A 24,179-nucleotide genomic window follows, 5' to 3' on the forward strand; every position below is an offset into this window, starting at 1 on the left:
AATTAACTTGGAGTGTGACCCAGTGTCCAATAAAGACCCCAGTTTTATCTGAAGAGAAGTAACCACAGTGACTGATACAAACTGTACAATGTTTCACCGTGGATATACTGTACTTTTGGTAATGCGCTTTGTGTAAACATACTAGAATTATGGCTTAAAAAGCTCAAATTTTGTTTCATGTGTCATTGTCTTCTGTAGAACTATTTAGATCCTTCTCTTGACTGATACCTTTGTACAGTGAGAGCATTCTGAGATTTGCAAAATATCTGCAAATTAAGGCACTAGCTAAGTTCTAACAAGGAAATGGCATGCAAATTCATACATTGGGTTGATCACATTCATTATAATGGATGGATTAAAAGCTGAACTGAGAAGCAAAAGGTGCTTCCAAGACAGGATTAGGCATAAGGAAAGGAGTTTGTCTTTAAGATGAAGTGCATAGAATATTTGTGTCCCACTAAAGATGGGAAAGGTTTTTATATGATTTATAATGGGGTAATTTTCATGTTGCAAAAATCATATATTTTAGGAGGGGTGTGTAAGCTGTCCCTGTTGCTTGTATCAGAGTCATATCTGTAGAATCTATATCAGTGTGAATTTAAAATACATGAAGCCCAAACAGCTCCAAGAATCAAGATTAAAAAAAAAAGAATGCTTTAACATCTGCTATCTAATGGAACAGATATATACTTGGGACACTCTGCAACGTCTTTTGCTGCCTGCTCCTACCAGAAGTTTTGATACTTGTAAAGCTCTATTATACGGAGAATTAGGATGCCAGTGTCTCAGAGCTCATCAGCACTCCCTGCACCTCCTTTGCTTATCTTTGCATAACTACACATCCTGGTCATGTTTCCTTTCTCCTCCTGACCATCTGTTCCCTGCTGCCAATCTTCTGAATGTGCCAGCTTCAGCCTCTACATCCCCTTTCCACTGAGTACATCTCGGTATTGATATTATACTTTTTCCTCTCTGCTTTACCTCTCAAACACTACAAAAATCTGAAGTGTATGTGTTGTTGTTGTGAACATACTGTCACCACCAAGATGCACATCTTTGCTCCAGTTGTCCAGCAGTGAACTTTGGGGATTTTTTTTGTTTTGTTTTGTTTAACTTCCTCTACCGTCCTGCTCCGGTGTTTGGTGGCAAACCTTTTTATAGCCTAGTTTCTCGAAGTTCTAGTTGTTTTAAACTGCTGAATTATTTATCTGAGTAGATATATGGGCATAGGAGAGCATCTATTTTCCTGTGGCCCTTTCCCCAACTCGAGAAGACTAACATGCATCTATCTGCCTTAATGTTCTCCTGTTTTTCTCATTTTAAAGAATGACTGAGAAATCAGTTCTTATGTCATGGTGACTGACCAGGGATACAGAAAGTATTGACATACTAGAGTAGAGTTCTCAATCACACCACTATCCTAACGATAAAGTAAAAATAAAAACTTACAGAAAGCTTCACTTACCTTCTCATTTAATATTTGTTAAGTTAATTTAGCTTTTTATTTTTTTTCACTGTCAGATTATGGAACTGAAAAATAAAATGTATTTATTTCAGGGCTTTTAAGGAGTGCCAATAAAAAGGTGGGAGATGTACTTGGTTGTGAAGCAAAGATAAACACAGATGAAACTTTACTTCTCAGACAATAATTTCAAAAACACAGTTAGCAATGGAATAAAACCACGTAAAATTATAGTTTTAATTTATTTTGTTACATTTTTAAACAGTTTTTACTTATTTTACTTAACTGTATGGTCACCCCCCTCTGTTGCTTTTATTTTACTCCCAAGTATTCGAATGACGGTGAAAGACATTAATGCTGCAACAATGTAATCACCAGTGAAACTTTTTTTAGAAAATGAAATTATGCTTTTACACCTTCACAATTATGGTTCACAGTAAACAATAAATCTTGAAAAGCTTAATCATTCAATTTCAGTGTCTAATGTTTGTGTGTTTTTTACAGCAAAAACAGATACATAAAGTGCCTTGAAAAGTATTTATACCTTATACCTACTTTGCCTATATTTTATTTGATCACATTACAGCCATAAACTTCCTCTGCTCCTATAGTTTATTCTAGACATAATGCCTGCAAGTATTTTAGGAGTTCCTCTGCCCATCTAAGGTTTTAAGCAAATGACCAATGCACTCACTGCAAAACCCCTTAAAGACCTCCATAAAATTGAGGTCTGTTTAAAATGTATCATGTTGATCATTAGTATTTGCAAATGTTGTAATGATGTTTTTAAAATGGGGCTCCTTGAGCTTGCAAAAAAAACACAAGCATCAGACATTTGGTTACCACCAAGAGAAATTTAAATTAAGAAAATAAACTTTAAAAAGTCCTGTTTTGTAGAAAAAGTGGAATTCCATCAATACATTATGCATTGCTAATGCATAATTCATATACAGATAAAAATTTCATCAAGGAAACATGATGACTGAGGTACATGCAATTACAAGCATTGCTCACATCAAAGTGAAATAAACTGAAATAAATAAGTGATGGTATGAAGGGAAACACATTCAGGCTAGTGGAAGCACAAAAATCGAAATGTTTATAATGATATTTTAGCTCAAGGAAAATATACCAATCAACTATTAAAAGTCGGCTGAGCTTCAACTTTCTTCACCTAACTTGGGTTTGAAAGTACCCTCGTTTTTTGTGGGATAAGTTTTATGGTATTGCTCCAAAAAGACAAACAAAAACAGCATGATTCACTTGTTCGTTTGAAGATTTTTCTGCACTTTGCTTTGATCTGCAAATGGAAGATACAGAACCCTTTTAATTTTTAAAACATTTTCACACCCCTTGAAATACTTTATATGTTGTAACGTTAGATGTTACAATATTTAATAGGCCAACACAATGTTCCCACTAACTGAAGTGGAAAGGAAAGGATATGAGGTTTAACAGTAAACATACGTGCACAACTTTTGGAATATGTCTCTTCTCTGGACTTTGACTGGGACACTGTTATACAGAACATACTTTTATCAAAATGACATGATTCTTTGTTTTCTATGATGCACAGTAAAATCCCAGCATGTTGAAGTTTGTTTTTCTGACAACTGACAAAATGTGACAAACTAATTTTTTTTATTTTTTTTTTATGAATCCTTTTGTAATATACTATATGCAGTAAGTAGTAATGCTAAAGCCCATTTGAGAATCACAAGTAACTACAATGAGTTAAACTTCATGTGATGAATTCAGCTTCTACACTTAGTTTTAAAAAACCACAAATTATTTTATGTTATTGATCTTTGATGCTCATACTCATGATCAGTTTAATTCAGTTGCCGTCAGGGTTGCGTTCTAAGCAGTTGCACAAACACTTTAAATATATCTCTCAACACCTCTCTCAGTGTTGTATTTACAGTTCCATTCTTTTTCACTTTTACAAAGACATCTGGTTTAGAGGTGAATTAGCCTTTTCAGTTAATGGCTAATTCACCTCCAGAGTCTATTAGCACGGTGCGCCGTACCTGCTGTTTCTCAAACCGCGCTGCTAATTTTAGACAACTCTCTGGTTGCATTAAAACAAGGTGAAACACAAAAACAAAAGGGTGCTTAACATATATCTTTTTTCAAGGCACTTCACAGAAAGAATATGCAGTTTTTTTCAACATTACGTGTACAACTGTCAAATTAGTTATTTTCACACCATTGCTCCACAGTAAAGCAACAGAAACAAAACAAGCATAAAAAAAAAAAAATCCCTCCGGTATTATTACTTCAAGAAACAGTATGCTTATAGACCTTTAACATATGTTTCAGTTTTTTAAACTGACAACTTTAATTTAAAGTGAACATATCATGCTTTTAAAACCTTCTTTTTCACATTTAAATCTTTTAGTTGTGGTCTGTAAAAAGTGGAACTGCTTTGGTCTGAAATCCTGGTAGTTGCTGTCACGTTCAGGAACTGATGGACGCAGGGACTGAACAGCAAATACAAAAACAGGTGTTTATTTAGGAGATAAACTATTTCTTGGTCAGACAGGCCGGGGTCAGAACCAGGGAATCCAAATCAGGGTCAGGCAATTCCAGATCTCGGGGTCAGACAGACAGGGGGGTCAGAGCCAGCGGGTCCAAATCCAGGTCAAAACAGGTTCCAGATCTCAGGGTCAGACAGACAGGGGGTCGAAGGCAGGAGGTCCAAAACCAGAGGTGGGGGTCAGGATCAGGGACAGGAGAGGCAACTAGGCAGAAGGAAGAGACAGACAGGTTAGTTACTGGGCAGTTAGCTCAAGTTACTACAGCAGGCCTGAAAGTGTTACCGCTGAGGGTTTCACAACAATCTGACGCCGTGCAGGGGGAAGATCCATCCTTATATGGCAGCAGCTGGGGATCCGGGTGATGACGATCAGGTGTGAGTGGTTACAGCTCAGCAGCAGCTGTGACAGTTGCAGCTCCACAGGCCCCTCCTCTATGCCTGTTCTGAGGTGTGTCTGACAGCAACTTGTTTTGACGCCGTCTCTTTAAACGCACCTGAGGCACTTCACTCCCATCCAGGTAGAAGAACATTGAACTCACCGCCGTTTGGCAATATTTGTAGTCTGAGAGCAGAGATACAATTATTTGTTGGCACAGAATCGTCACTGACTGCATTTGGATCATCTGTTTCCCAAGACAAGAACGGCAAAATAATGCTGAATAGTTTGTGTAATAATACTATTCAAGACACGCAGTATGATCGGTTACTTCACTAAGGAGCTAAATGACCACTCACTGCTAACATAAGTAGAAGCAAGATGCTAGCAATATCAAAAGAAAGGCTAGGACATTATATCAATACACAATAAATGTCTAAATTAAAGATAGTAATTTTAGCGTTATTTTTAGCTTACTGCTTTGCTGTGTTCATTATTTCATAAACAGAAGGAAATGACCTCTCAGTCAAAGTATGTCGGTAAATCCTTCTAAATTCTGGAAAATTCGTCCTTGAAGTGCTTCACACAAACAAATAGGTCTTTCCCAACTGAAATGGATACACTTCTTAGGGAAAAAATAAAATAAAAGATTTGTTTAATTGGTTAGCCAGACTTCCATGACTTTGCCTAGACGTTCTGCAGCAAATACTGTGATGTACAACTCCAAAAACATAATGGGGGAGGGAAGAGAAAACCACAAAAAACAGATCTTTCTTTTTCTGATTTCTTGACCTTCTTTGAATCTTTGGACAGTGCTTCAAATATGCATGGTGTACAGCACATTTACCCACTCCCCAGTTGCTAGTGTCAGCGTTACACTTTTATAATAACGCAGTCCAACATACCCCCTGATGTCCAGCTCTTAAGACTTCATAGCAACGCTTTCTGCGGCTCTTACACATTTCTGTCTTGTTTGCCACTCTGTCACCATTAAAAGTTCCTTGTGGAAACTCAAAATTCTGCCAAGCAAATCATTTAAGTTGGGGCATTTTCAATTGTGTCTTCATCAGGTGAATGCTCGCGAGATGTTCGTCGACTTAACAAGAAATATTGTGACACTTTAATATAGAGATCTCGTATAAACATACAAATATAGTACAATGTACAATAACTTATGTAAAAGGAAAATATAAAATATGTGTCTTCTCAGCTTTAAGTAAAACCTTGAACACCACCACTGCTTTACACCGTTATAAAATGCCGTGTATTTAGTCATATTTCTTTCTTGGATTTAGCCACAGGAAATTAACTTTGAACGGCTCACTCTGATTGTGCCTCATTTAAAACTGAAAATACTTCAGGTGCTGTAAGAATATGATAAATTTTAAACTCTCATACAATCACCTGATGGGGAATGCAGCGGGAGGGGGAGTCTGGCTTTACAGCAGCCACGTTTCCTGCTTTTCCCACAATCAATTAGATCTGTGAAATCCATTTCTCTTTGCATGTTTGCTCTTGTTTGCAATAATTACAACCTCCACCCCAAACAGGCATGATAAACACCTCCTGATTTGGAAGTGTTTGTTCAGATCGGCGGGACCTGCTGCTTGTCTTGCTGTTTATAAACCGTGGAAATCTACGGGGATTACACAGGCTCATCACCATCTGTGGCATTACTCCAAAACAGGTCTGAATGAGAAGAGCCCTATCGGGGCACCAGGAGGGGGAGGCAGAGGCAGACTGACATATAATAGGCTGCTTTCACCTCGTCTTCACAACGATGTCATCGGCATTATTCACTTTTAGCAAAGACGCACACCCGCGCAGACAAATGAACATGCAAAATGTTTCCTCACATATCCCTATTTTGAGAGTAGATTATTTATTTCTATGCAACGAGATGTTCTTTTGAAAGTCATACCAAATGTTTCAAAAGTGTTATCTGTCTCTTTTTATATACATATATCAAAACCAGTTGTTCTGTCTAAACAACTGTCACCCGGAGGGATTTTAAATTTAAGATGAGAATCTTTTGTCATGATTTCCAAAAGAAGCTTTTTGAAGTCAAGAAAACAACTTGACTGGCTTCTGATTGACAGTTGAATTCGATCAGAGTCTGTATGATTGGCAAACACTGTTGGCACATCTGACAGTGACAGCGTCTGACAATGACTACTGTGGTGAAATATTAAAAAGTGATAATAATATAATGTCAAGCTCTTCAAAGTTAGCCAGTAGGATTTGTGTATGGCTTATATGCACTCATGTCTTCCGACTAACTGGTATGGAGATGCAATTTGTATTCACCGGCAGAATCAGTATAGAAATATGAGCGCCGGTGCATGTCAGTGATTAATTCTGATGAAACTATTTTTACCCTTATTAAACTGGAAGCAATAGAAAAATAACAAGCTGGCTGTTTAAACAGTAATGTATGTAACACTAATGTTTGGATAGAAGTAACACATTTAGTATTGTCTCACTTAAACTTGGCAACATGGTGTCAGGAAAATCCTTTTCCTGGTTACCGTTCTACCATTTTTATACACAGAATACTAATTTATAGTTCTGAGATGCTGCTTGTGGTTACAAAACAATAAAAGAGTAGAAGAATGTTTCATTTAAATTTTTTTTTTAAAGGAACAGTGTTTACTAATAAATAAATAAAATAATGATTTCCTTAGGTTTGGTCTCCCGCTGAGACAGATATGAACAAGTTTGTTTTTGTCTTTTGTTTTTCTTTAACACATAACTGTGATGCTGTTCAAAATTAAAGCCTAGGATGATATATTTTTTTATTCCCGCTTTTTTGTTGATCAGTTCAAACACACACACAAAGTTACACTGACAAGTTACGTCACAAACTGAATATCGTTCATTCTTTTATAATAACGATTCTTTTGTTGTTGTTTTGTATGCACTTTTAAAGACTAAGGGTTTCCAAACAAAAGGAAAGTGGCTGCAAAAATATTAAAGTCAGTTAAAACAGTAAATGTAACAGGGACAAGGATCTGAGGAGCTAACTCCTGACAACAGTATACCTCATAATAAGACTATTATTGAAAATAATTTTTATTTTTAGTAGTTTGATTTAAAAAAATATGAAACTCATGTTTTATGAGTGTTTATGTCTTTCATAGACATACATGTATTTCAAAACCATAATTGTATAATTTAAGAAATAAAGCCTTGAGATACTTCACTCTTTGTGTAATAATCTGAGTTTTACATTCCTAAGAGAGTGACAAAGAAATTTGAACTTTTTATAGATGTTCTAATTTTTGAACCTGTATTTGTATTTCAATGTGGCCTGTGGAGAATATTGCGGATTTGGCAATTGTCCAGCAGATAGTTACTACCAAAAAGAAGGGTATCTACAAAAGATCATGGCTTAAAAGGCTGTGGCTTTTGACAGCGTTTTCAGTTCAAGCAGGTTAATGGTCTTTTTAGTGGAAGGGAAAAACGTTGCATAAGAAACAGGAATAAGCACAGACTTGAGAACAATGTGAAGAAAAGCCCTTTGCGAGTGTCTAGAAGATTCTTGTGCAAAACCTCAGTGGTCCAAAGCCCACTTTTCACATGAAAATAAATTCAGGATTTCGAAATCAAGGTGTCAGAGTCTGAAGGAAATGTGAAGAGAGTCACATAAGCCAAGTTACTTTTTTTGGGCTCCAGTGGGACATTTTTACAATCAGTCATGATATTCTAGTGTTGGTCCATTGTGTTTATCAAGTTTGAACTCTGTGGAGCCATTTAGGAAATTTTAGGGCACCTAATGTTCTCCTCTGTTGATGAGATGTTATAGAGATGTTGAGGACCTGGCACCTGTCCACATTGCCTGGCTTAATGACCATGAAATATCTGTGCCAGCTAGCTGACCAATCCCCACTGAGAGTTTACAAGAAGTGTTGTCAAGAGAAAGATAAGAAACATCAGGGAGAGACGCCATCTTGGAACATCAGCAGAACCACTGATCGGTTCCACACCACAGCACATGGAGGCGGCGTTTAATGCAAAAGAAGACCTGACCGAGTATTGATTTGACATACAGTACAGTATGAACATTTTCTGTTTTGCATCATATCTGGGAACTTTGAGACAAACACAGAAAAACTGGAAAAGTATGACAGAAAGTTTTATTTTTCCCTTAACCCTTGTGCGTGCAAGGACTGAGGCAAATGTGGAGGACTGTGGCAAATGATACAAGTTTTACGGGTGTGGGGTCGGTTGGACCCCATTTGTAAACACAAGGGCTGGGTATCATAAGTTAATTATATTTTATTTTATTGTTATGGGTTAATTAGAAACCCATTTTACTTTCAGTCCTTGTAGTTGGAAGCACATTTGCAAATACATTCTTATCCTTAGGAATTAAAGAGGAATAAAAAAACCAAACGGAGATTCATGAGGTAATTTCCTAACTGATGATTTTTCTGATTTAAAAAGTCAAAAATTGAAAACACTCTCGCCACATATTCTTAAATTCTGTCTATGAACCTGTAGGCCAAACATCCTGCAGAAATTTGAAGTGGTCGGCCATGGCAGAGTTCAGTGATTCTGAGTGTAAAGACGAAATGACAAATTCACATATTCACCCCGTGCAAATTGTAAAGTTGAGACTTGTGGAGATAATCATATATGACTCTTTGTAATGGACCTTTTTCAAAGCAGCTCGACAAATTTCAAACGTAGACTCATGCCTCACAAGAGGTCTTTAAAGTGTGAGAGCAAGAGAAGAACATGAATGGATGGTTATTAAACCACTTTTTGCCTCTTAATGACAGACTTGTCATAATTCTTGCATCACGTTGAGAGAAACAAACTTTGTACTTAACCACTGTGGCCGCAGCTGCTCTAAGGGCTCATTATTTGGTCAATCAAATCTACAAAATATGAAAATTGGGTTTCTGGCCAGAGGTTTTTTTTTTTCAGTTTTATGTTTTTACATGTATTATCATACATTTAGTTAAATCATACAAATTTTAGACTTATGACTCTTAATTTTGATGCAAATGATGTAATTGGTGCTCTTTAGTTGAGTTTCAGTTTTATTAAAACCTTTCTTTTCAAAGAAAAGAATGCTACTATTATATCTGATTTGCCATTTCAAAGTCTTTCATATAGAAATACATCAACATTATCCTTAAACTCTCAGTTTTAACCAGGTAAAGAAGGTGGATTTGTCTTTGACCTCCTTATAATGTATTATCAGGAATGATGGATCCTAATCCCATCTAGACATCACTGAGTTTTTTTTAAAATTATATATTATATCGTCTTAATTTACCAGTTGTATAATATGTAGCATAAATGCAGCACAGCGCTCACTCTGCAGATACATTTGCCACAGCATTTCCAGTATTTATTTTCTCTATTTTGTCCCTGTGAGTATATAAACCCAGTTGTAACCTGATTTAAATCATGGATGTTTCCATGGATCAATTTTAAGACTTTATTTTGTGTTTTTGCTCTATCTGTAGCACACAGTACAGCAGCACCTTCCGCATTGGTTGGCACCTTTGGTAAAAATTTAAAAAAGCTTAAAAATAAAATGTTTGTTGCAGTATAATAATGACTGCTGGAGTTAGGAGTCAGCTCCTCTTAGAGCCCGAAAGGACAAGTGAGTCTACATAATGAATGGATGGATGGAATTATTATTTATTGTAAATCTCAATGAGACTTGAGGTTTTATGGGCAGGTGAGACCAAAATAACGTACTCAACATTTATGGTTTCTAGATTTTTTGGCACCACTGGGACATTTGTTCAAAGGGGAAATAAACCCTATGTTAAGAAGGAGAGTTTGTTTAAAATACATCATATTCTAAACCTTATGGTTTCCATCCATCCATCCATCCATCCATCCATCCATCCATCCATCCATCCATCCATCCATCCATCCATCCATCCATCCATCCATCTTCTTACAGCCTTATCCCATTGAAGTCTGGAGGGGCGCTGGAGCCTGTCTCCAGCTGTCAGCGGGCGAGAGGAGGGTTACACCCTGGACAGGTAACTAGTCCATCCTTATGGTTTTTTAATTTATCACTTGATAATTGGAAATATTAATTAACAACTGAAATACTTAATTTCTGTTAGACTCTTTCTCTTAGACAGTCGTTGGTCAAAGATCCCTCTCTTTTTGTTTCCAATTAGACGCCATCTGATGTTAGTGTTTCCGTTGCTGACACTAACATGTATATTTGGAATTCAGGGCCACTGATTCCCAATATTTTAGTCCAAAGCTGTTTTTACCGATATGATTATTTTGTCATTCTCATTTTAACCAGAATCTTTCCATGTTCTTTACTTGAGATTTGTACAGCACTAAAGTGAGCCTTTTGAAGCTGTTTCGTCTTCCTCCTTTTGTAATTCTGCTAACCGAGCAATGGAAACATTAAAGGTGACTACAGATTATTACTTTAGCATTTTTTCAGCTGTCTTCTTTAAAAGACACCCCCTCGAAGGAGTGGGGGCGGGGATCACAGAGGCTGTGACGCCACTAAGAGCAGACTTGTTCTGCTTTGCACGATTACGCTACACCCATGGCTGCAAAAGAGCTTTCATGGAGCCCACATGCAGATAACTAAACACATAAGTTCATTGCAGTTTGTAAACAAATACAGCCTGTGTTGCTTCTCTGTCTGGCTCCGTGTCAACTCGCCCCTTCGAGGAGAAGCAACTGAGCAGCAGCTCTCCCTGGCAGGAGACCAGGTAAGATGATATATATTTGCACACAGTGACTTTAGTTTTAGTGATATTGAACAATGTTTGCCATTTCTCCAGTTTAAAGCAGCAGTAGGTAACTTTTATAATCGATATCTTTGTTTAAATAAGAACTAGAAGTATCACCATGTAGTGACAGTGTAAAAGTTACAAGTCAGTAGTTAACAGAAGCTTCTCAGGTTGGAAGTTTTTTAGTGATTTAGCTGTGATCCCTGTGGCCAGCTGGAAACTATTGCTTACTGAACTACAGATAAACTTTTTATTGAACAACAACATCTTATATTTACTGAAATACATTTAGCTTTAGTGAATAGGAATAAGCAGTCTTACCTACTAATGATGTACTTTTGAACAGAAAATTGAAAAGAGATTATTCTAATGGAATAAAGGTGATTATATTTCTTCTGACAAACTTTACCAGGGGTCCCAGTAAGTGTGGAGGAAGCTATATGCAAAGATGTATCTATGCTGCTGCAGTAGAAGACGGCTCCGAGTCTCTGATCTTACTAAATCTCCATCTTTTACAGTTTGTACTTGAAACGATTGTTTCTTATTGTCTAGTTTTGAACAACACTTAAAAAAATTGTCCTAACCTGAACAATGTGTTGCTCCATAGATTGACCTCAAATGTTACTTTATTTGCAATTAATCACACATTGAGAAGGAGGCTTTATTGTTACATGGCGCTGTGCAACCTTGTCATATCCACAGCACATACAAAAATCGTGATTTCTCTGAACCTGAAAGACTAGTGTAATTATTTTTGCTCTAACCTTGTTTAGTGTCCTTGTTTCTGTTTAAAAAAAAAAGTCATGACTTCCCCTTTCTGAGACCGAGTTGAAATTCGTCCCTTTTCACCCTCTTCCTTTGACGCCGTCCCCAGAGCCCCTTCTGCTTGATTTAAACCATTTGGCCCTTTTATATTGTGAGGTCAGGTGTTAACAATTCACTTCTTCTCAGGGGGCTGACGAGTCTGAAATTCATAAATGAGTTTTGCCAAAAAAAAGAAAAAATCCTGAATCCGACAATGAGTTCTGCTTACTTCTGTGTGTCCTCAACCCATATCAGTGAGTATGACGTCAACGGAGACCACTCACTGGGGCATTATTTCCTTTTTTTCTTTCATTAGCCATATCCACGATTTTGAATTATTCAGATTAGTCTTTGCATGTGACAGCATGACATATCATTTGGAACGTTTAAACTCCTCAAAGTAATACTTCACAGAATCAGAAATTATTGTCAGCGTGGGCTTTTTGTTCTGCCTGACACACCAGTATCTCTTTTGCCCTCTGTAAATGTCTCTCATTAAAGATCTCCATCCTCATGTCTGTCTCTTGTCCTTTCTGAGATCCCAGCTACTCCATGCTTGAAATTGAAGACTGGAGTGAATCTTATCGCCTCTCATTAGCTTCATTTCCATTCTCTCTGGTTCCATTTATTGCTCTGTGTTAACCTTCTCACTTGGTGGCATTCATTGAGGACGGCTGTCCACCTTTCAAAGAAACTGTGCAGATCGCAGTATTTCAGCACACTAATGGCTGACATCTGATTTTATTACCAGCAAATGGAGACCAACATCATACTGACACATAGTGCCACACAAAAGTACTCATACATCATTAACTTTTCCCCATCTTTTAACATTGTTTCATAACATTAACCCCCAAACTTCACAGTAGTGTTTTTGAAAGGATTTTACTTAACCAACACATATCACCAAATGATGAGGTCGTCGGAAAATTGTGATAGTGCTTTAAATAAATTTATGCTATTGTATAAATAATTATTAAATTAGTCTCCTATACTTAACAATCAATAAATGTATTTATTAGTTGGCTAATGTATTTATTAGTTCACACAGTATTTTCAGTCAGCGCAAGAACATGTCACCTAAAGAAGAAATCACTAAGTACTACTAGTAGAACCCTAACCTTAACCCTATAAGTGTGAATCTAATGTTAATAAAACTAATATATTTATTCAGTTCAAGACATTTAAAGATCAAATGTCGGGACAACTTGTAGTGATAATGAGATAAATAATAATCCAGATACCATCAGACCATTAAGAAGGTTTGTATGAGAAAATCTCCGTTTCCTCCTCCATAAACCAACAGTACTCCAAATTCCACCAGCACCCTGTAGGTTAACAGCACCAGTGCCGGTCGTTGTTAACCTGGCCCTCGTCTGATCCAGCATGGAGTCTGCAGTTTGTAATTCACATATTTAATTAGGTTTGATTTTATGTTGATTGCCCTTCCTCACAAGGACTCACTAGCATGTGACCCACTACACATACACATTTTTGTTTTTTTTAAATTATCCTACTTAGTTGCATGTTACTAGAAACTGAGAACGTTATTGAACGGCACAGCATTTTTTTTCTTTCTTGTTGTAAATTTTCCGTTTGAATTTTTACCTTTTTTTGTAAATCGGCATGCTTCCGTATGCCTGTAACTTTGCTGGAGGTACGCCTACATTTCTCCTCTGAGGGATGATTAAGGATATTTCTTTTCTATTGTATTCTTCTAAAATTATCCAAAGTCCTTATCCCAATAAAACATCACTTAAAATATTCTAAAAAAAAATCTAACTGCCCATATAAACATTTTTAGTAAAAAAAAAACCTCATAACCATTGCATGAAAGAGCAAAGTCATTTCAAAGGGTGACATTAATCAGTAATAATTAAAACCGTGAAATAATAAGAGAATGGTTTAAACTATCTCATTTTTTAATTAGAAAAACCAGAGTCTCTGCGCAAGACAGAGAAATTCTGGTTACACTCCTATCAGACCTTAACATCTCCTGCCGTGCACACACTGAATAATGAGTTCAGGGTAAGAATTAATAAAAATGCACTGCTATGAGTTGGTTCATCGCACAAAATCCCTATGAAATATATTAAAGTTTGTGATTGCTGACAAAATGTGTTATGGTTTTAAGGGTATGAATACATTAGCAAAGCATTTTAAACATGTCACTGAAACCTTTAAAAAAACGTTTAAGCAGTTTTATGTCATGCTATTTTAAAGCAGTTGATACAGAAAAAAATAAGTTGTTACATGCATATTTTTTTTAGACTTTCATGCACTGTAAACCACAAACCACTCAGAAAAATAATGAGGATTTAGGTCATATGTCCAACTGTTCCACAGCTTTTCAATTCAGAAGCAATTTGAGATACAGAGAATGAAAACTAATCACGCTGCCGGATGTTTGCAATTAGAGCCACTTCCTTGTGCGTATGCTTAGTTCAACTGATGTATTTTGTGTTGATGCTCATGCCGTAGTGTTTTTTTTTTTTTTTTCAACCAGCTCACAAACAGAGGAGCTGACTCAAGTCCTGTATGACAGCTGGAGTCTGAAGATGTTGCGTGACTGGAAAAGCTGCTCACTGAATAAAATATTCAGCTGCGAACATCTGGGATGCCAACTCATAGACATCCTCAAATCCTGTTCCCTGTACATACTATACAGTGCTATAGTAAAAAAAAAAAAAAAGAATAGTTCTGGGACAGGTACTGTACTTATAGTGCCTAACAAAAGCAGTCATAAGCATTGCATTTTTTTCTTTTTTACATTTTGTTGCATCACAGCCACTAATTATGAAGCAGAGCAAAATTTTAAAAGTCCATGTTTACAGTTTTATGCAGATCTGATAGGCCATTGTAACACATCTAAACCATTCCACTACAGCTCTCACTGTAAATCTGGTCTTGTTGTGCAGCACGTTTAGTTGTGGTAAATAGCAAAAAAACACTTTTGAATGTTTTATTTAATTTTAGAATAATTTCAATATTCTCCCTTCTTCATAACATAATGATAATTTTTTTTAACTTTCACATTTGTCCTTTCAAAGCGATTTGCATTTTTTTTAATCACATCAAACTGTCATCGCTGGTTTTGAAGCGGTTTTTGAAAGCGGGGATTCATCTCTCACATGTAAGAAATCTTTTGTCTGTAAATGGAATTTCAACTAATTAAAGATGTGCTTTACTCACATTTAGAAAAAGGAAACTTTAACTAAAGGTGGAATGTGGTGAAACAAGAGTGTGGTTTGTATGTTGACCGCTTTTCAGAAAGACAGAAAAAGCAATAAATATCATTTCAAATTCATCTCACATTTCTCTTCTTTTGGCCCATAACACTATATTTCTTATCTCTGCTGTTTTCCAAAAATAAATACTTGTCTAGCTTTGTACTGTTTTTGAGTCAATTCATATAACTATTTTATTAAAGCAAGTACTTTTTGAAATATGTATGCCACTTATTGACATTCCCCTGCTAAATCTTCTAGCAGCTATTACTTATTTGCCTTGGAGGGGTCTCATATTTGCTGAACACTCTGGAAAGTAATTCTCTCAGCCTGGGCGAACAATAATGCTTTCATAAATAATTACAGGTATTGAAGAACTAATTATATTTTCTTTATTACAAATGACATCAGTGTAGCGGGTTTGTGTACTCGTGTCACTTTAGTTGAATGAGAAGGTGGATTGTGTCAGCTCCTATTAAGTCACACAGAAATGGCATTTTGGCTGTGTTTTGCATGTCTGATATGCCTCTCTGACTGCCGCTGTGGGTGTACAGTTCAGTACTACGGAGCGGACGTGCTCAAAACATCAAATCCGATGGGGCTAATTCCCACAAGCACTTCTCAGTTCTTTAGAATAGAGAAATGCTGAAGAACCGCTTTCCGAAAATGTCTCGTAAACATTTTCAGAAAGCAATAATTTGTGGGTTTGAGGTCAGAGGGATGCTGGAAATGGTGTCAAGATTTATTGGAACAACATGGAGGACAATCCAGATTATAATATTTGAATGTACCTAATAACACATCATCATCATCATCTAGCCCCCGGTGAAAAATTAATAAAACAGACCTAAATTCAATGTGTGCAAGAGGCTTGCAGTGGTTGTACCTCTACAAACAGAAAGGGAGAGTTAAAAGTCACTATTATCACGTGTCAAAGACAGCTAGGTCTGTAGATCATTTGCGTAGCAGTAAAAGGAAAGGTGATGCAGTTGTTTTAAGTGGCAGCAGATAAATGGGAAAAGGAGCAGACCAAGAATGAAACCCTGTGGCACCCCACATGAAGACACTCAAGTACCAGACTGTGAAATAAGACTTAGATCATTTAAGTGCTGAGAGACAAATCCAAACCTAGTGGTGTAAACAAGACAGAAGGACAGACTGACAAACGAAGTCAAAAGTCGCTGTGCGGTCCAGCAGCACCAAGACAGCAAGGCACCTACCATCACTGTGTGCTTTCAGTCAGGCAGATTATGTTCTATGTTGTATTCATAAAGGACATTTTAAATGTATATCAAAATGTCATATTTATCTTTTAACTTAATTACAGACATTTATTGTAAATAGTCTGTTATAAAAAAAAAATAGCCAGTCAGCTTTAATATGTGGATTCATATTAGTTAAAAGAAATATTTTTTCTGTGTAAGAAGGGAAGGTGAAAAAGGTGCTGATGACGTTGGAGACATCTGAAGTCAGAAATAGTTACCCTTTTAGAATTGTAGACTCTACGTGGAAAATTAAACCGAGAAAAGTTTAGTATTTCTCAGTAACAAAAAAAGAAAAAAAATCAGCAGTTCCTCGCCACATCTTCTCAGGTTATGATCCTTCAGCTAAATCTAACATTTTTGTCAGTCATTGTCCTTGGCTTCTGTGCTTTTTCACATTTACTTGTAAACAGTTGTTATTTAGCCGTGAATCAAAGAGACAGCATTTATTGGCACAACCTTCTGTGGCAGACAGCAACACCCTTGTTCCATCTATTACCAACAGATGGCTCTTTAGAATGACACTCACTTTCTGACCTTTAGCTAGGACGGTTTCATTTGGTGACAAGGACAACACTCCTCAGGAGCTGCTCTCTGTCTTCAGGCAGCATGCATATTTATCAGCCTCCTCCAAAGCGGGACTTAATCTAAATTATTGCAAGGTTATCATCTTGAATTCAATAACTTTGTCATCTCAATTCTGAAGAGGTTTGTGGGGAGATCTGTTGTGGCAATAAAGAATACGATTAGAATAATTTGAGCAGTCAGTTTGGAAATATGTGCCTCTTCGAACAGTAATAGGAGGAAGGGACAATGGAGTAGCTGCTGAATTTTAACACTTGACTTTTAAGAACGAACATATTAAGCCCATTTATTCAATGGATTTGCAGATGATATTCTGCACTAAACAGGCGTCCATGTCTGCTCTGTGTTACAGTCCACTTTACCCAGTTACATGATGGTAAACTTTGACATTGAACAAACATTTCTTAAAGTAAACTTTGAACACTGGCTTTCCATAAATAGTATTGAATGCATGAAATGGCTGATTGGCAAATAAGATATATCAGGGGAAATTTTAACCCTGTAAACCTATCTCCAGCAACATTTTATTGCATAAACTTAGAAGACATATTTTCTCTAAGCAACATGACATTGTATTTGAACAGTGAAGGGTAAAAAGACGTCCACCTAAATGTGTCTAAATGTGGTTGAGATGGTGGCTTTCTTCTCTGTTTCTTTACATTAAGTTTGCACACATATTTACTGAAATTTTTCCTTAAATAAAAAAATTAAAAAACTGAAAAAAAAATGTTAACATCACATAGCGTGCATAATGATTTAACAATTACGGAAATTAAAGTAAATAATGTATTTAAAGAAAAAGTGTAAAATACCCTAACGTGTAGTCTGTTTAGCAACTCATTTATACCAGGAACTACTTAAAGAAAAGTATACAGTGCAAATATTTAATCACCGTTGCTAAATAACTTCATTTGATCAATGAGATGTCTGTTTTTAAAATATGTATTTCTAAATGATTAAATACAAAAATGAGGCTGAATGGAATTGCTTTATTTGACTAATAGTTTAAGGAATATTAAGTTGAATATTAGATGAAGTGGAGGTTTAAACCATTGTTTCATTGGGATGTAAATAAAATAATACATGCTCTCAATTTATAATAAAATATCTCTAAATGACATTTAACTGCAAGTATCCAACAGCTGTAGCAGAGTTTGCTCTCAGATTCTCTCCCTGTGGATACAGGGCTTTCACCTGAAACACCAGCTTCCTCCAGTTGTGCAATGCCTTTTAAGTTAACTATGTAATCCCTGTATGATTGTTTAAATTGATTAAAATTAAATAATTCCAATAAATTAAGTAAATAAATCAATATTAAATTAAATAAATGTTTTAAATATAAAATTATGTGTGCAATAAATGTATAATAAATAAATTTGACTTTTTGAAACAAATTGTTGAAATTAATGATTATGTTCCAATTTATTAAGATGCACCTGTTATTAATTGTTCTATTTCACTCTTTTATAATTTCACTATTCTGTTATGTTCAATGCCATTCTTGAGAATAACTTTTGAATTGTTATGATAATGTGTAACAATGTTTAATTTTCTACTAAAAAAATTCATATTTATCTGTAGCTGGAGGCCTTTTTAAAGTTTCGGTACTGTATTTTATAAAAACAATAATCAAATCCATTGCAAAGGAGTCAATACATCGATTTATATTCCTTTGGAGCTGCTCCTTAAAGGCACAGAGCAGCACATCAGAACCAGGATCAGCTGTCAGGCTGATCAGGTCTGTTGTAAACTCAGCCCGGCGTGGTGGGGCGGGCTCCGGCAAAGAAGCAGCGTGATTCGCTGCGGGGCTCCGGTTACTAGAAGAGCACTAAACACGTCCCCTCCCCTCTCTTTCCCTTTCTGTCAGTGACATCTCCGGAGCGGTCGGTGCTCGATTGGTTTCGTCTGGCTGCAGAAACCATGGAAGAACATGAGGATAATGTCTCAATTCCCGAATTCAACAACCTTCTCCAGGCGGACCCTAACCTCAAAAAATACGAGAACGACTTCAGGAGGAGGTAAACCAACCGACTCACACTTCGGTTTCTGTGTACAGCTTGTCAAAGCCAAGACCCCCCGCTAAAGCGAGGAAAGAGCCACGCTTACCTTGCATCCGTGTCTTGAAACACATAAAACACATCTGACATTCAAAACTCGATCATTGTGCAATAGAACGTCTCCTTCTGTGGCCACGGCACGAATGAGAAAGTAGCACTGAGCTCCATTCCCCCTCATGCACAGTGGGCTAACCTTTCAACCCTCCCCCCTCTTCATCGCCCTGCTCTTACCAGCTGGCATTCAGATATGACTGTAGCCCATAGGAAAGTAAGAAAAAACTGCCAGAAAAGCTTCGTTTTGCGTGACAAGTTGCAGAAAAACGCAAGTCGTTTCAACTTCCTGTGTGTTTCAGCTGAAGTGTCCGACGTGCTTCAGTCAGGTGATGTGCTGAGGCGGCGCTAGTGTTCACACTGCTGCCTGTGTGTCTGATGTTGCTGGTTTTTTTTTTAAATGTGTGAACAAAACATCAAATTGCTGTGCCGAGTTTTGGATATGCAGCTGCAGCCTCTTGCAGTGTTGTAGCTCCTGCATTCCCACTGACCTCTGGTCGGTGCAGAGTGTGTTACACAATTTGCTCCTTTTAACCCAGAGTTGACATTGAAACAAATTTAGACTTGGACTCGTGCATGAAGTGGCAGACTGTGTTTGGATTAAGCTCAACTGACACAGGCTGTTTGGCAATATTTAGCAATTATTTCATGGCGTCAGTTACTCCTCTTTCTCAGATGTCTTAAAAGGTCCTGCAGTTTTTTATCACCTTGGCATTTTCTCCTGTCAGGCTCTCAGATTGCATTATATTTTGCTGTTATTTTAGTTGGTTAATTATCACAAAGTAGTGTTTAAGTGTGGAAGTAAAGCATTGCATGTTTTTCTTACTTAACAAAAAAATCTGAAAGGTGTGGGGTGCATTTGTATTTAGTCCCTCGTTACTATGACAGCCCTGAATAATTGTATGTAAATAGAATCTCTTTGTTTTGCAAGTCCCTGGAGATGTTTGCCTTAAATGTGTGTGTTACTTATCTCAAAACATTTAATGCCCATCAAACCTCTACACCGGTATCAAAACCAACTTGTTTTAGCAAAGTTTATGTTTTAAAGCTGTAGTATGTAAGTTTTACAAGCATTATGTTTTTTGAATATTTGTTTTAATATGCAAACAAATATGCATATGTATAAAAAGAGACATGCAATCTGTCTTGTTTTATATTGGGACCCTGTGGTCCCACTGACCATCTGCAGAAAGCCACCACTTGATCAGAAACAACCAATCAGAGCCAGGAGGAGGATCTTATTGCTGTCGAGCTCCCCCTTACTGTCTGCTTCGCTACATCTACGTAGTTCCCTGCACCACAGTCTGCCGTGAATGCTCAACCAAGTTAGTATGGCCACCATTAAAGACAGATAAACAGTTGCCCTGTGATGGTCAGTTGTTTCTCTGTCATCAAGACATTGAGCACCACATGATTAGCAGCACTAAGACCTTCGTTGTGGCTCTGATTGTTTTTTTTTAAAGTGAATTTATGTACATGGATGATTATAAAAGCTACATTCTGCAGCTTTAATTTATGGCCGATACTTTGAATCTTCTTCACAATTGGTTGGTCACAAAAAGATAAATAAGATCGATGGGTGGTGTTTTAGGCTTGATGTAACAAACTTTAATTTTTACTAGATGCTTAACTTACTGTCTGTAGTTTAGAGTGGGCAAACTGTCAAATTATTAAGTTTAAAAACTATTTTTTACCTAATGAGACTGAACTAAAGCATCATTTTGTAAGCTTTCTTAAAACAGCTGATTAACTGTTATTGATTATTATTTCCACAATTTTATTCAGAATTCTAATAATTTAGTTTGAATTTTTGATCTAAAAGTAACTGTGCTTTTGAAATAAATCCATTAGGTTTGTTAGAGTGATTTGTATAGCTTTTTGCCAGGGGTGAATGAGTATTTTCTACTTGATATTTTCAAATAGTTTTGAAAATCACTATGCATTCATGTTTCATGACAGTACTGTTGCTTGATAAGCAAACGTTCATTATTTTTCAGATTTCCAAATTATGATTTAATTTTCAAAGTGAAGCATCAGAATCACAATAAGTTATGGAATAGGACATGTAAAAAGTAAAAAAAGTTCAAATGTACTCTTAGAAACATTAATCATAAAGCATTAATCAGTGTACCTGTGTAAGCAGGCATTTACTTTTTGGCAAGTAAATGCCAAAAATCGCCCTAAAGAAGGGCGATTTTTGGCATTTACTTGAACTAGGCTATGTTTACCATAGCAAAACCTAAGTTTTACATTAGCAGAAATACAATTATATGTGAATTTATTTTCTTTGACTATGAACAAATGTATTTTTAAAACAAAACTATGAACAAATGTACTCTTTACAATTTTTATTAGATTTTTACTCATAGTTTTTTTTACATTGTTCATTGCGCACCATCTGCTTGTCTGTAAAAACTACTGCGCAACTGTGCCAGAAATTTAATTCTGTGCTGCTTATTATCGCTCTTCAGACACTTTATTGAATAGAAATGGTTCTATCTCATCTCATTGCATTGAAGTTGTTCAACTTAATTTCCAGCTCGTGTTAAACCACCCTCTCCTGATGATGTCCTGTTTCTCAGTCAGAAGATGACAGTAATAATAACCCAGAGAGGCATCTGCTCATTTTGGGTCATCCTTCAGTGAAACTAAGCCTCAAAACTCCACTAAGGGACCACATAGTTTCATGTGTTTTCATTACCGTGTCAGATCTCGTTTCTAATGTGGCAGGTAAGGGACCACCTGCTTAGTATTTGGAGCCAGCGATCAGGGCTGTAGCCTCGCAGAGAGATGAGCATGTCAGTTCCATCTAAGACACAGCTTGGGATTTCTAGGCTTCACTGCACACTAGACATGTCTCCAACACCTGTCCTGCTGATAAACGCTGCACATAAAGTATTTTACATATAGAATTGCTGCTGTGTCAAGGTTAATTCTTGATAAGCTCCCAGTGTTCTCATCCCCAGAGACCAAACACCATAACACAAACACAAGCTGAAATCAAAATCTCTTTTTTTTTCTTTTTTGAGCTGCTGTGACATGCTGAGTCCCAGTGCCAAGAATTTAGCAGCCTTATCAGAAGGAGACCTATGACCACAAAGATTGATTCTTTGGATTTCACCACCAACCCAGGGCTCAGCGCTGCCCATTTTTCAGGTCTAATCAACTTTCACGTCACACAGAGACACTACGCACCGTTAATTTGATTCCAGGAGAACTCTCTCATCCCAATTAGTTTTTGTGCTTGCTTGTTTCTCCTCTTGTTTAATTTCACTGGGATGTGGTTTTTGAAAGGGATTGTGAAAACGGCTGCTGCGACTGTTTACATGTCACTGCTACAATGTGCAGAGTTCTGTTGACACGCTTCAATATTTAACCTTCCTCTTGCACAATTCTGAAGGAAGGGTTGAGTAGTGTATGTTTTTTTTAACTGCAGTACAATTTGTATCTTAAAATGACTCACTAAACAAAAAGTACATGACCCTTCACTTTTAGAGTTCAGATATTTAAAATTGGACCGGTTGAGCTCAAGTTCAGGAGTCCAAATACAAGGCTTTCAGCAAAAACTAAAAATCCAGCAATGTTAATGTTAATCTGCTTGGAATGGTAATGCAGTGTGTTTGGCGCAAAACTGATTATTATTTTCATTATTAGTACAGTTTTGCCGAGTAAAGTGGACTCCATTTATTCAAGGGGGTTAAACATCACAGCCATACTAATACTAATAGATAAAATCCTTAGAACAATAAAGAAGAAGCTACTGGATACAGTCTTCCTTCTCTCTATTCTACAGCCAATCAACGCCATGGAAGTGAATTGTGCTGCTGGACTGGCTGCTTCGCAAACACCAGCCAATAGCATGCAAAGTACCATTGCACTTATGTATTTCAGCTTTTTGTTTGTGTGCTTCACGGATAGGCAAAGTTTTCATGAACAAATTGGAGTTGTGTTACATAGAAAAAATTGTGAATGGTGAATCGACAAATACTGAACAGCAAATAGTCGAGGGTTTACTGTAGTAATAATCTGAACACACAAAAGCGCATCAGAAGGAACATGTGATTTGATTGGTTGATTAAATCTGGCTGTAAAAAGTGAAGGAATTTTCTGCTAGTACCATTTCGGTCAGAGTAATTGTTTTGAGTTGAGTGACATCAGTTAGTTACCACTTTATATTATGTCACAATACTCAAAAAAGTTTGTTTTTTGGCAATTGACTTCTGTTCAGGCATTAAGCTACTTCCTCTTCCTTTGCTTCCTCGATCCTCAGTCAGTAGGACGTTATTTTAAACTCTCCCTACTGATGACCTGATGTAAACCCCAGTACGATCTAAGATCAAGGGCTGAACAGCTTTCTCATGTGTGTCTTCATGTGATCCAGATGGACTCGACACCACTGTGCTTCAGCTGTCACCATCACTCACGCAACACATCACAACAGAACCGATCACTCTATATTTAGATTCTCACATTTTGCAACCAGCAGAGTGTTAACCTGACGCAGAGTTCAGCTTTTTCCTAGAGATGGATACAGATATTATTTGAAATACTATTGCGAGACTGTACATTTTGTTAAAATACCAATACAAATAAAATAAAATAAGCTGAATTTTATTCAGAAGCAATGACTTCTATGTCTTTACTGAATAAATTTCTCATGACTAATATGGCAAAAAATACAAAATTTAGTTGGATTTCAAGTTATTTAAGACAATTTTTTTTTTTGTGATTTTGTTCACAAATGCTACAAAATGATATAAAAACAAAACCACTTAAACATTTAATGAGCATGTGTAGCCTGTGGAAGCTTTGTTGGACAGGGCTCTGTAAGGGGCAGTTGATGGTATCAAAGCAGGGCTGTGTGTAAAGGATTTTTAGCTCATAGGACTGGTTTAATAGAGATTTGCAGTTTTGTAGCACAAGCATAAAAATGTTTGCTATAATATTTTAAAATGCAGATTTTTAATGTACATTATAATGCGCAGCCCTTTGTGGTATACAAAGGTTTCTAAAAGTTGTGTTGTTAAAATTTTATTATTTATTTCATCCTTCGGTTCCTAAGGTTTGTAATTCACCAGACAA

At 36.6% G+C, this 24,179-nt stretch overlaps 1 protein-coding gene and 1 long non-coding RNA gene across 3 annotated transcripts in view; one reads left to right on the forward strand and one right to left on the reverse strand.

Annotated features, from left to right (window-relative positions):
* Positions 1-3,957: 3,957 nt before the first annotated feature.
* Positions 3,958-19,513, reverse strand: LOC108166837 (uncharacterized). Of its 2 annotated transcripts, none has more exons than XR_001777242.1 (2): positions 19,278-19,513; positions 3,958-4,563 (listed from the first exon to the last, which is right to left on the reverse strand). It is a non-coding gene; the product is annotated as an uncharacterized LOC108166837 (long non-coding RNA). The 2 variants fall into 2 exon arrangements; XR_001777241.1 differs by having other exon boundaries at positions 19,096-19,513.
* gbe1b (glucan (1,4-alpha-), branching enzyme 1b) overlaps positions 18,833-24,179 on the forward strand; it is a 108,648-nt gene continuing 103,301 nt past the window's right edge. The window contains exon 1 of the mRNA XM_008426352.2: positions 18,833-19,007. Within this exon, the coding sequence (XP_008424574.1) occupies positions 18,910-19,007 (98 nt within the window). The 5' untranslated portion in view covers positions 18,833-18,909. The remainder of the gene's footprint in view (positions 19,008-24,179) is intronic.

This window comes from Poecilia reticulata, linkage group LG13 (assembly GCF_000633615.1).
Source record: "Poecilia reticulata strain Guanapo linkage group LG13, Guppy_female_1.0+MT, whole genome shotgun sequence".
Taxonomy (NCBI): Eukaryota; Metazoa; Chordata; class Actinopteri; order Cyprinodontiformes; family Poeciliidae; genus Poecilia; species Poecilia reticulata.